The following is a 13,324-nucleotide window of genomic DNA, read 5'->3' as shown; positions in this document are numbered from 1 at the left end:
TTAAAATCATTGAAAGCCAAAGCTTATTTTGGGAAAATAATCCAAAAAAAGGGAAGAAATGTACTCTTTGCATATATTTTCACAGTTTAAAATGATCTGGCCAAGAGTGCATGCCTGTAATCCTAGCACTCGGAGGCTGAGGCAGGAGGATTGCTGTGAGTTTTTGAGGCCAGCCTGGGGTACACAGTGAGTTCAAGGCCAGCCTGAACTACATAGCAAGACCCTGTGTTGAAAAATCAATAAAATGATCAAATGTTACATACAACGTGTTTACATATAAAAAAGCTTAATGATATCCATTCAATGTAACACTCTGCAATCAAAAAGAAAATTTACGAAAAAACACACAATGACTAAAATGTGAAAAACCATTTTGTCAGGTTGCTTCCAGTGTAAAAAATTATATCCACATGTGGACACGGAATGAAAGAACAAAATGGATACTCTGTTATGGTGCAGGCATTTTAGGTCTGTTTTCTATTGTTTTCCTTCTCATGATTATTACTAGGAACTTTACTGTTGTCAGTGTGAGAAACAGGGTGAAGGTGGAAGGAAAAGAACAGAAACTATTTATTAAATAAAAGATACAAATATAAAAAAAAATTTTAAAAAGATAAATCAACTCACCAAAATGAGGAATTCAGACCATATTAGGATGAGGGCTCAAGAACGCTGAATGGGAAGAATTTTTTACTTTATATGGAAAAGATGAAATTACATTTGAAGTTTTACTATAAAGGACTAAAAAGTATGTATCTAATGCAAAAGCATTGGGTTTTTATTAAGACATACCTCACTTGTTTTGAGGGTTTCTTTAGAATCTTCTTCAGACTGCTGTTTCTTTTTGGCATTCTCTTCAGTGTTCCTAAGGATGGGGAAATGCCCATTAAGAACACTGACTCAAATACAAGAATTTCTCAGTAAGGTAGGAAAAAAGATTCCTTTACTACAAGCACTAAATCCAAAAATGGAGAACTGTTACTTGTGAACTGAAATCCTATTCTTAGTTGATGCGGCGCTCATAATGCCAAATGTGGTGTGAACTGCTCTTGGTGCTGAAGGAAAGTGTGGCTGAAGCACAAATCCTGGATTCACTGCACGAAGATGAAGATGAATACCGTACGAGCTATGTTTATATTTTGAAAGTCTTACCATTTTTCTGAGCAGTGTAGCCTGTTTTATTCAGATCAATTGAAACAAGATACAGTAATAAATTTGAGAGCTGACTCTTCTCAATGAATTCTACGAATTATTGATTCATTTATCTTGAAGTCCATCATTAATTTACGTAACTGCAACTTGATGGAATAGCAAAATTGTAGCCCAGGGCTCACATAACCTTACAGTTACTCTCCCAGTTTTCAGTTTTCTAATTGTTATAGAATTAGCAATGATAATGTCGGGTTAAAATAGTCTTGGATTTTAGGGAAAAACATAGGACACTGGCAAAAAGAACTGTGTAAAGGGCTGAAGAACGGATGCAATCATTCTTAGTGGGTACCAAATGCGCAGAACAAGAACAATTCTAGAGTAATTCTAGAAAGTGCATAAAGTGAAATCCTAGTATTAATTATGTGTGACACATGGATATTTTTCTGGAGAGAAGGTCTAAAGCTTTCATGAGATGATCAAAAAAGTAACATACATTACTTTAAAGGCTGGATTTGGCTCAGTGGTAGAGCACTTGCCTAGCATGCATGAGGCCCTGGGTCTGATATGCTGCACATACGTATTATACACACAGATGTGCACATCATTTTAAAATGTTATTAAGACAATGAATCATGGTAGTAAAAACAAAACCTAAACTCCCTGTAAACATGCAGTCACATACACACTGAAGGTACAACCTTCTTTACTACCATGAAGACTTTCTTTCTTCTGTAAGCATCATGCATTCCAGTGAGTATTACAGTAAGAACAAGGCCAGGTAAAACATGTACCTTGAATCTTTCCTTCTTTTTTTGCTTAAGGCTACTTTTTTTTCTAAAACTTTCCGTTCTTTAAGAACTTCTTTAATTCTAGGGGCCTTTGGTTCCAAACTCTTTGTTGCTGATTCTTCTACATCCACATTATTTTTGCCTAGGAAAGAATAAGCCAGTAAACTGTATTTCAGAAGAGTTTCATAAACAATGTTACCTTTACTTTTCATTCAGACTTTATAATTACTGTAAAAATGAAAAATGGCTTTAAAGCCCTTAAGTTGTACTGAAATAAACATACTAAACTCAATTTTGTTTCAGTCAACATTCTACATAAGGGTTAACATAAAGGACTGGGGGCACAGCTCAGCGGTAGAACATATGCTTAGCACATGTGAGATCTTGAGTTCAATCCTTAGTACCAAAAATGTCCATTTAAATCCTATTCTTAGTTGACAAGGAAATCACAATGTCAAATCAAAACAAACAAAAAAATCCAAAAGTTAACATAAAAAATAGTTGATTTCCATTATTATCAGCAGTGAGGCTTCACTGCATGCTAACAACCATATTTCAGTGATAATTCATTCTACTTTCCAGTGGAAAATCAATGGTTAACATAACTGGCATAAGCTGACATTCAATGCTTAATTTACAAGTAGGGATATAATAAAAAGAAAAGTGACTAAACATACCAGATTAAAAAAGGAAATCGTTCACACTTGAGAACAGATCATTTTATTTCCTATTCTTATTTCCTAAGTAAGACCAGAATAGCTAGTAAATAATGGCATAGATGAAGTAGTTTAAAATAAATAGTTAACATCCATTATACCTTGACTTTTCCCTTTGGAAGACTTGGTCTTTTCTGCTTTCTGTTTTCGTTTTTCTTCAAGTTTCTCTCTATTAATTTGCCTTCTTAAAAGTCTTTCCTCTTTTTCTTTTGCCTAAAGCACAAAATATCCTAATTGATTCTCAGCAAAAAGCAAAGACACGGAAGGAAAATATAGAGGAAAAAGGTCTTTGTTCTTCAGATGTTCTTTTAAATAAATGGACTCTGCAGAAGTACATACATTCTTTCCTCTCTTCTCTAGGTAGATACATACACAGGCATTTCTGTGTGAGTATATATACCTTCATATGTATGAGTGTTTTAATTTGGGAGCTACCAGAAGAATACAAGAGAAAGATGTGAAACTTTTTCCTTATTCTTAGAATGCCAGAATGGGAATGGTATAATTCTGATAAAAGGTGGTTTAACTAACTAGTTGTTTCAATTAAAAAGATAGTCATAAAAGTGTCACTGAATCCGGGCATGGTGGCACATGCCTGTAATCCCAGTACTCAAAAGGCTGAGGCAGGAGGATCATGAGTTTGAGGCCAGCCTGCGATACATACTAAATTAAAGACCAGCCTAAATCACATAGCAAGACCCTGTCTCAAAAAACAAAAACAAACAAACAAACAAAAAAGTGTCATTGACCATCAAGTATGTTCAGGTAGGAAAAAGCCAGTATACAGACTCAAGTGATAGCAAGTTTGAACTGGTGATTATACTAGGGACCCAGGCTTTGGACATGGAACCTCTGTGCTGTCATATTTTAAACCAAGAAGAATTCACAACCACTGTGTCACTCCCATTACCCATCTCTGGTCCACAGCTAAAAGTCAAAGTGCCAAAAACCCTAAGAAGAAACATAACTGCGGACATGCAACAACACTGCAAGGATGACTATTCTCTATTCACACAGTGGTATAGAGAATTTTTGTATTTTAATGTTTCTTAAATTGTAAGCCAACTTAAAATTGATGTACACATACAATTACATACAAATTTTCTTTAAAGACCTATTACAAACTCAAAGGTACACCTATCTTATAACTAGAATTTTCAAACCTGGAACATATATGTGGACTGCATTTCTCCATTAACTTTATGATAATAGCTATGTATTATATTTTAGTATGACTTCACCCATACTGATACAGTTTCATGCTATGAAAGATGAGACCACTGGTAGTGTTTCACTTCTACCAGTAACGTGATACAGACACCTCTGCCCGTGTATGTCTACTTCACTTAGTGAAATGGCAAGTTCCTGAAGGCAGAGCCCAAGTCTCTGCTTCTAAAAACACCAGTACCTTGCACAGTATTCAAGTGTGTCAACCTGCTACAGGAAGCTAACACAGTAACAGATCGAACTGGACTTACAATGGACTGTCGCCGTTGTTCTACAGTGAGCTCGTCATCAGAGTCACTGTAGTACTTCGAGTAAAGATACGGTTTGTGAACATAAGCATGCCGTACACTTTTCGCTTTTCCCTCGCTGGAATCACTAGTTTGAGCTTTTGTTTTATTCTGTTTGCTCTTCTCTTCATCTGGAAGAAAGTCAATACAAAGAACAGCGCTTCTGTGAATCAGCAGACGTCACACACGTTATCAAAAGAAAAAACTTCAGAATTTAGAGTTTATTTGGGCAAAAATTGATGCATGAATTGGGTGTATGTACTGAGACCCAGAAGGGGTTCAGAGAATTCTGCCTTTAGCAGTATGCTCACCAAGTTTTATGGGCTGAATGTGGAAGCGAAGTTAGTTACCATACTGGACAGGCAAGACCTTTGCCTTATTTGCATATGAGGAGACAAGAATTACTTAGGGAGTAACTAGTGGTCTCTGATGGCCTGAGATTAAGTGTTTTACCATTTACACCATTCTCAATCTGCTTATGCAGGAATGCAGGAACCCAAGGAGTAGGAGCTGCCTCAGTGTAACCTTCCTCTACTCCTAATTTCTTAAAGCAATGCTTTTTTGACAAATAGTTCTTATTTCTCAGTGGACTTGATACTAATGCTTTACAACCATAAAGTTAAGCAAATTTACTTGAAGCTGTAAATAAGATTTTTTTATCTTTTTTTGTGAACCAGAAATCAAACTCAGGACCTCTTTCTTGCCAGGCAGGCATCATGCTGCTGAGCTATATCCCTGACCCTGTAAATGAGACTTTAATGGCTACCTGTGCGTTCAGAAAAGAAGCAGGAATCAACAACGGTTTTCCTATACCAAGCACACCTTAGAATCCTCTACATGAGGAAGATGAGTAGTCTCAGTTGATACAGTAAGAAATGAAGAAGAGAAAGAGAGGACAAGGTTTTCAATTCCTACTACTTAGTGGGACAAAACAGCTATATTCTTACCTCTTAGAGCCTATAAACATAAAATCTGGCCTTGTCTAAGAAAACACTTCAAAAGCACCCCCAGAGCATCAAGTACTAAAATTGCAGCCAGGGTAGAGAAAGCAGTGTTCACAGGGAGAGGAGCATGCTTCCCACCTGGGCACTATCAAACTGACTTGTGAGGACAGACAGGACAATTAGGGAATGCCTGCTGCTTTTTTTCAGATAGGCAATTCAGTTTCTCACGGATGTAAAACAGCAATGAAAGACAGTGAGACTGGGAAAAACATCTGTGGTGTTAGAAGGTTCTACTTTTTCTCTTTTGATCTTCTCCTAAGATATCCTGTCCAAACACAGCAGCAAATTACAAGATGGTATCTAAAAGCAACTGCCAATAAAACTCAGTATTTTTGATTGTTAAAAAGAAAGCCATAAGAATTCAATCACGGGTAAAGAGCACATGAAGTACTGCTAAGAAGCCAGTCTGAAATCTCTTCTGGTGCGTACTGGCTGTGTTACTTTAGAGGGGACAACTTTCCATGGGCTGTGGGGAGTAGTACAGAAGTCATTATATAGAAGGCCAAAGCCCAGTCCCTGGAACACTGTTAGCTAGAAAACAAACCATATAATAAAGAATTCAGCCTTGCTCTGAGGGGTGTGGCCTTTGGCCTTGGTTTCTGGGGGCAGGGGGTCACTGTGAAGTCCTGGGAATGCTATGCCTAACACACCAAAGAGCCTAAGATGTGACAGAGGGAAGAGACGCTGCATCATGGAGTTTCAGCCTGACCTCCAGAGGGGGCACAAGCCACATGGTTGTCAACTACCAGTATCTACTGGAGCCCCAATGAGAATTTGGACACCAAGGCCCTGATGAACTTCCCTGGATGACAATACTTATGCATATGATCACCAAAGACAACACCACAGGGGAGGGAGGAACACTGGAGGCTTCCTACTTGGAGCTTTCTCGGACTCTGCCCTATGTACCTCTTCTTTTGGCTGGTATTAATGTGACTCCTTTAGACTGTATCTGTGATAGAGCAGCTTTTACTGGGTTCTCTACGCATTTCCAGTGAATTATTCAGTCTAAGGGTGGTCTTAGGGACCCCTGAACTTGCAATCAGTGCCAGAGGGTTTATGTTGTAGAGTATGCTTCCCCCAAAATGTTACACAAACAAAAGGCACGTCTATAAATATTATCTCAACCAAATCTTATAGTAAGCATCTTGGGACCTGAGTTTTAAGAGATGAAGAACCAAGGGTTGTTGAGGGTTACTAACTCACGAAGTCTGCTAAGACACACAACCTTGGAGATGGGACTCAGAAACAATTTTTCAACTACAACTTCCCATGCTCTTGACATGAAACCACGCTGGCCCACAGAATACGGTCCCCAGAAAATACAAATAATGCTCAGTGGACGTTTCAGACAGGCATGACTCAGTAAAAGGCTTTACCATCTGATGTAATCTCTCCTTCTTCCATGCTATCAGACATGACAACTTCCTCCTCAGTGTCTTCTTCAAAAGACGAAAGGTCACTGGTATGAACAGAGCTAACTGTGATGTCTGTAAGACCATCCACATCAGAATCTATCAAAGAACAATCTTGCAGAATAAAGCAGAAAATAAATCAGCTTGTTATAGGAACATATTCAAAGCAGAATTCCTAAATTATATCAAAAACCTTCTAAGTATATGCCATATAATTTATCAAATAAACACAAAGGCAAATTAGTATCCTGTAACAATAAACTATTAATTTATAATGTAAATGACGTACACAAAAGTAAAAAGTAATTAACTGAAATATGTGCTACCTAGTATTTTAAAGACTGGGATATACAACTATGAATTAAGCTGCAAGAGATAATGTATGTGAATAAATTACAAGACAAATGATAAATTTTATAGTTTGTTGATTTTCTCTGAATAAATATATTAGGATAGGACAGAATATATAAATGTTTCTTTCTTTTAGTACAGGTAACAGAAGTTTTTAGAATTTCGAAAATATTAAAAAATGTATTAAAGTGTGAAGCCCAACTGACCCAAAGTAGAAACTTTCTCCTTTAAACTTGTGCAGACTTTTAAGTTAACATACCTTCTTTGGTCCCTTCGACAGTCTTAGCTCTATTACTGTTCTTTTCTGAAGGAAGTTTAGCACCTTCCACTTCTTTTTCCTTTGCTTGTTTTTCATCTTTTACTTTTAGAGTATCTTCACTCCTTTTTGAGTAATCCAATTTCTTATCAGTTTTTTCCTTCTTTTCTTTTTTTCTTTCTCCTTTATCATTGCTGTCTGGTTTCTTTTCACCTTTATCTGCTGATTTATTTTTCTGGTCACTGCTTTCCTGCTGAACATCCTTATTTAGCAGAATCAAGCTATTATTCTCTTTCACGTGATTTTTTATTTCTTCAGCTGGACCTTGAAGATCACCAAGTTCTTCGGACTTCGGGGCTGTTTCCAGGCCTTCTCCTCCACAGTCAGGTGAAGTTTTTTCTTTGTCAGCTGTGTCCTCTAAAGCTTTTTCTTTATCAGTACTAATGTCAGTGCTCAGTTGAGAAGAGAGTTTTTTGGACACTCTCTCACCAGTCTTGGGATTCGACATTTCTGTTGAGGCCCGGGCAGCACTAGCTTCCTGGTTAAGAGAAGTTATGGTTTCTAAGATTGACATGGCATCACTGGCTACGTTAGCACTGGGCCCAGGAGCAGGGACACCTTGGAGGAAAGACAAATTTTAGAGTAAATTTATGCAGAAGGTAGACACCTCTGCTGATCAACACTACATGCCAAAGTCACCTTCATACGATGTGTTTCCTCAGGCTTTCAGGTTACCACTGCTAGTACTATTTAGAATTCTCATTACCACTGTATCTCAGGAAGGATACCAGAAAACCTGAGAACAGTCTAATTTCCAGAAAAATTGGCTCTATTTTAGTTGTTCCCTTAATTATAACATGCACACCCACCTACCATTACTTAAATGTTTTTTATTTTATATTAATCTCAAAAAAAGAAATGCTATGCTAGCAGAGAAACTTAGGTGATACTTAAAAGTAAACACAATTTTACTAGAGCAGCCAAACAGAGAGACATTGTAAAGAAACAAATAACCTAACTTGACACTCGGTTCAAGAAGAAAACCAATGGAACTGACCAAGAGCAAATGCAAAGCACCTTGTGTAATGGTGGAAGAGTCTGGTTTCTCGTCGGCAGGAGCTGTGCTGCTACCTGCTTCCTCTTTGTGATTGAGTGTGGCCAAAAACTCATGCACAGCTTTCTCCACCTGAGGTCTGAATGTGTGGTTGATCTTTGGATCCACAACCTGAGAAATAATTCGGTCGATACCAGATTCCAGCATTCCCGATCTGAAATTCAAGGTAATTCACAGAGATAAAGAAGTATTTTTGTATTACTTGAACTAACTATTTTTCAATAAAACTGCATCTATTATACAGTATATATGGTTCAACCTTGAAATGCCCTAATTCACTCATGTGGATAAACAAAAAATGCAGGCAAAAAAAAAAAAAAATGTAAGCAATGGAAAGCTTCACACTTTGGGGGCACTTTACTGTATTACAAAAAAAAAAAGTCCATCATTGTGTCACTGGTGGAAAAATTACAACAGATAAAACAAGAACAACACAAAACACCTTTAGTACTTGCCCCAGCATCTCTCCAGGTAAAGGTGCTACCTGTCACCTCCTACCCTCTGTCCATGGTATATGGGAACAGACAACTGGTAAAGTTTTGAATCTAAAATAATCAACAGATTCTCGGGAAAAAAGGAAACAAAATCAGGCGCCCTTTGTAAGTATTAGAATCTCCAGGAAAGCTGAAAAACACACACACAGAGTGTAATTTTATTGAATTTTATTTTTTTGCATTTTTTAATTTTAAAGACAATAATAGTAAAAAAGAACAATAGCAAAATACCGACAACATAGACAAAAACAAAACAAAGCAAAAACAATAATACAGGGTTTCAGAACAAAATGACAGGAACTAACAGTGGCTGTTATATTACATATTGTTATCTTCAACAAAGTTGTTCAGATCACCAGATGTAAGAATGCAAGACTGATCCAACTATTAAAGAGAATAAAAACCAAAAACAACAAAAAAACATTAGAAATGGTACCGAGTTTCACTAGGCAAGATGGTTAGGAATTCACCAATGGTTGTTATATTGTACATTGTTGTCTTCAAATTCGTTGTTCAGATTACCGGGTATACTATAAAAACTAGATGATTTATTTATTTGGCAACTGTGTTATGAGTATCTACCACATAACAGCTGCCAAGCTGGCTCCCCTGTTGCTAGGAATCAGAGCAGTCTCTCCTCTGGCTGGGGAGGCAGATACAAACCAGTACAACCCAAGATGAGCTGCTGCGGTGGGACATGTAACTGCAGCACTTGGGAAACTGAGGCAGGAGGATCTCAAGTTGGAAGCCAGTGTGGGCTATGTAGCAAGTTAAGGCTGGCCTGAACTACATAGTGAAAGTCTGTAGCAGAAAACCAACCAATAGCCAGAAGAAAAAAGATGACAGGCATGAGTATACACCATGTACTGTAGGAAAAGAGACAACAATATGTCCAAGATAATTTGTGAATAATGCCAAAGGACCTTTTCAGACATTTTGGCTGAATCCTGATTTCTATACGGAGAAGAAAAGGTCTCCAGAATAAAGAAATATATACAACAGACAAAGATACAACAACAGACACGCTCTTGCTGAGTGCATGGTCTGCGCTAAACACACCGGAGGAGTGACGGTGCCCGGAGGGCAAGGCGCTGCCTCGGGGGTCTCCGCAGCACGGGTGCGATGTCTTTCCTTACACTTCACAAAAGCTATTTTTGAGAGCAGCTCTGGCTGGGGTGGATGTTGCATTTCATTTCCTGAGGCAACTTGCTGCCTTGTGATACTGTAATTCTACTTATGTGGGCCATAGAGAAAAATGAGCTGACATGGCAACAAAGTAGGTTACCCGCTTTTTAAAGCTCTAAAGATTAAAAAAACACACCACTATAAATCCTAGGACCACTGCTACATCTTTTTAACATAGGAAAAGAAACAGAAGCCACCTTGAGTATACTTCTAAGTAAGAAATACAAAAGCATAAAATATGAGTCGAAAATGTATAGAAAATAAAACTTATCCATTTCCAAACTATCGATTCAGTCTCTTTCTCTGCCTGTATTCTCACTTCTTGTGTTACAAACTAACAGATACTTCTACTTTAGTCCTCTCTCCAACAAGAGTCAGCTCTGATCTTCTAACCCCAGAGGCCAGAGCTAAGGAGTGCGCTGCTCGTAGTGGGCTGACGTGGGGAGCGGCCAGCGCTGCTCACCAGAGTGCAGAAGCCTCAGTCCTAGCCTCGGGGCAAGGCCAAAAGGCAGGGAAACTGACATTTTCTTGGTTAAAATTACTTCCTTGTCTCCCTGTTGAATTGTTTGGTTAAATCAATATCTGAAGCCATCTAGGATTTTCATCTGTAGCACAAAATGAATGGCTTAGTAAAACACAAATTTTCTTTCTACTGATTCAGGTGACTAATAATTAAATTTAACTATCAAAAATTGCTGGTAATCGCTTCTCCGCCTTTTGGCTAAGACCAAGTGTAGAAATTGCTGGTATCAGACCATTTTGTACTACAAAAAATGAAGTTGGAGATGGCTCAATTTCAGTGAACTTTCTCAAAGTACATGTATTAAAAACTGTTTCAAATTATATTTATTTACAGGATTAGTCCATCCCTGTGCACACAATAATCCGTTTAAGGAAATTTTAAAATGTTAGGTGTAATGTAAAACTTTACTAATGCAATTTAAATGAAAATAGCTTATTTAAAAATAACACAGTTGTAAAAAAATGTATGATTCCTAGGAAAGAGCAATGCTTAAATTACACAAGAGAAGACAGCTGCTTGTCCTCTTGTGCGATGTCTCTAAGGGAAGGTGCACCCCGTTACTCACAGGTGGACCACTCCAGTATTTCCTAACTACCAGTCACAGAACTACCGTGGGCCTCTCCAAACATGATTCTGTGATAAGTGTCTCATGCTAGTACTGTACAAGTGCTTATAGTGGATGATTTTCCAAGTGCAAGACTTGAGTTTAGTTCCCTTAAAAGAATAAGCAAACTGTTTCCTTATCTTTCAAATCTTCTATGCCAAAAAGTACATAAAATTCCATGAAGTGTGCCTTCCATTTGAGATTTCACAAGATATGAAGAAAAAGGACACAATAGTCTATAAAACATGCAATCATATAATCACTGGTGAAGAGCGAGGCAGCAAGGCAAAGCACTAGAGGAAAGCACTACAGGATCTGCAGAAAGGTGTGCAGATGGGGGGTGCTACCAGTAAGCCTGCTCCAAGGCCCATTCCTGAACTGTTTGGTGTTTGTTCTCCTGAAGACCTGAACAGAAGTGACTAACCTTCCATGTCTGTCACCCAATAGACTTGTCTCTTCTTTTTCGGGACTTTTCCCCCAACAGGTATTATTATGCAGCCCTCTAATGGACTCTTTTACAAGTTCCTCAAACATCCACTAAAATGTAGACAACAAAGCTACTGCTAATTTCCTTCTCTCATTCACAAGGAGACAAAATTTAAGCCGACAGGTTCCTGCCTTCTAGTATTACCTGGAGCTAGATGGGTCTGTTAGTTAAGGAGTGAATTTTTACTTCTGGGGCTTCCTGTGGCTTGGAATTATCACACTAGGTAGTTCTTACAGGACAAGAGAAAATAAGAGGTGGCAGGTATAAAACACATTGCTTAACTGTTTAAAAGCCACATTTTATTCTCAAAAAAGGTGCCTGAAGGTAATGCAGGAGGATCATTAGCTCTTTTTTTTATTTTAAAGGAAAAAAACAATATAACAATAATGAAGACAAAAACAATAAAAACAATACGGGATTTCAAAACAAGATGACAGGAATTAACAGTGGTTGTTATATTACATATTGTTATCTTCAAGGAAGTTGCTCAGATTATCAGACGTAAGAATGCAAAATTGATCAAATAATTAAAGACAGTAACAATTAAAAAAACATTAAGATGCGGTATTTTTATACATTAGTTCTTTAATGTATCCCTTTTGTGGAGTGAAAAGGCAGGGGTAGCAGGTCTTCTTATGTTGGCAAATGGTTATACTCAAAAACAAGCGGAAGACTGCAAGCCAGGTTTTTCTTTTTCTTTTTGGAGTAAATATCACCCCCGACACCACAAGTCTTTCAAGCATTCCAGCTCTTATTTTCTTTATGTTCACTCAAACTGACTCAGTTGTTTTTTTTTTTTTTTTGGCTAGATCATCACTAAATAGCAGCATTAAAAGTCATTAAGAATGTAAAAAAAAACCCCAACAAACAGTTGGGGGGATCTGCATTAGAATACTTGGCTTCATATCAAAGGAAAGGGTTTTAATTTCAGTGATGTTTGCCTTTGTTTGTACAACAAGAATAATAAAGCCAGTACTGAGGGCTAGGAAAATAATTGTAAATATAGCTGTATAGAATATTATGGCATTAATCATCTATTAATATCTTCATTTTTTAAAAGGTCATATTTCCTTCCTTCAAACAATCCTGTAAGTATATAGCAAAACTTCATACTATGTAATCCAGCACCTGGGAGGTTGAGGCAGCCTTGAATTACATAGTGAGACCCTTAAAAAATAAAGAAAAGTGAATAGATTATACTCTAAGATTACACATCACTTGGAGTAAGCACACCAAACATGCGAAAACTGCCAACATCACTAGGTGAACAAACTGCAATGTTTGTACTTTCAGAGAACCCAGGTTGTGCCCTTTTAAAGCCTGTCCCAGAGCAGGAACCCTGAGACTTACTTGAGGACTTGCTGTCTAATATTGTTTCTTAGTTGGTTCTTGTTAAGATGAGGGCTCCAAGTATGAGCGGCCAAGTGGTTTGCAACAAAGTTGTCAACGCGCTGTCTCAGGTTCTGATAGGCGGGCTGAAAGGAAACACAAACATACATATTAACAACGCCTGGTGCTACATGGTGTCAGTACCAGTCTCAGGAATTTGAGTATCTTTATTCCCTATCAATACAGCAACCAAATTTCAAAGCACATGACAATTTTATTAATTTACACTCATTCAAATCCCGACTATTTCCTCTAAGCCAAAGTAACGAAGAAAAACACCTCTATAGTCAAAGAATCAGAATATAAAACACAACTAAATGTTAACTTATGAG

The 13,324-nt window shown here is 37.6% G+C and overlaps 1 protein-coding gene across 1 annotated transcript in view; it reads right to left on the bottom strand.

The window, feature by feature from the left end:
• The window catches only part of Bod1l1 (biorientation of chromosomes in cell division 1-like 1), a gene marked incomplete at its 5' end in the record, with an annotated part of 46,142 nt that extends 33,064 nt beyond the window's left edge, over positions 1–13,078 (bottom strand). Inside the window, 8 exon segments of the mRNA XM_013503319.1 lie at positions 793–865; positions 1,944–2,082; positions 2,758–2,869; positions 4,135–4,301; positions 6,554–6,703; positions 7,200–7,814; positions 8,274–8,464; positions 12,954–13,078. Coding sequence (XP_013358773.1) covers positions 793–865; positions 1,944–2,082; positions 2,758–2,869; positions 4,135–4,301; positions 6,554–6,703; positions 7,200–7,814; positions 8,274–8,464; positions 12,954–13,078 — 1,572 coding nt within the window.
• Positions 13,079–13,324: the final 246 nt, after the last annotated feature.

Source organism: Chinchilla lanigera, unplaced genomic scaffold, assembly GCF_000276665.1.
Source record: "Chinchilla lanigera isolate Chin_1 unplaced genomic scaffold, ChiLan1.0 scaffold00079, whole genome shotgun sequence".
In the NCBI taxonomy this organism is placed as follows: domain Eukaryota; kingdom Metazoa; phylum Chordata; class Mammalia; order Rodentia; family Chinchillidae; genus Chinchilla; species Chinchilla lanigera.
This window is presented reverse-complemented; position numbering and strand designations above follow the sequence as displayed.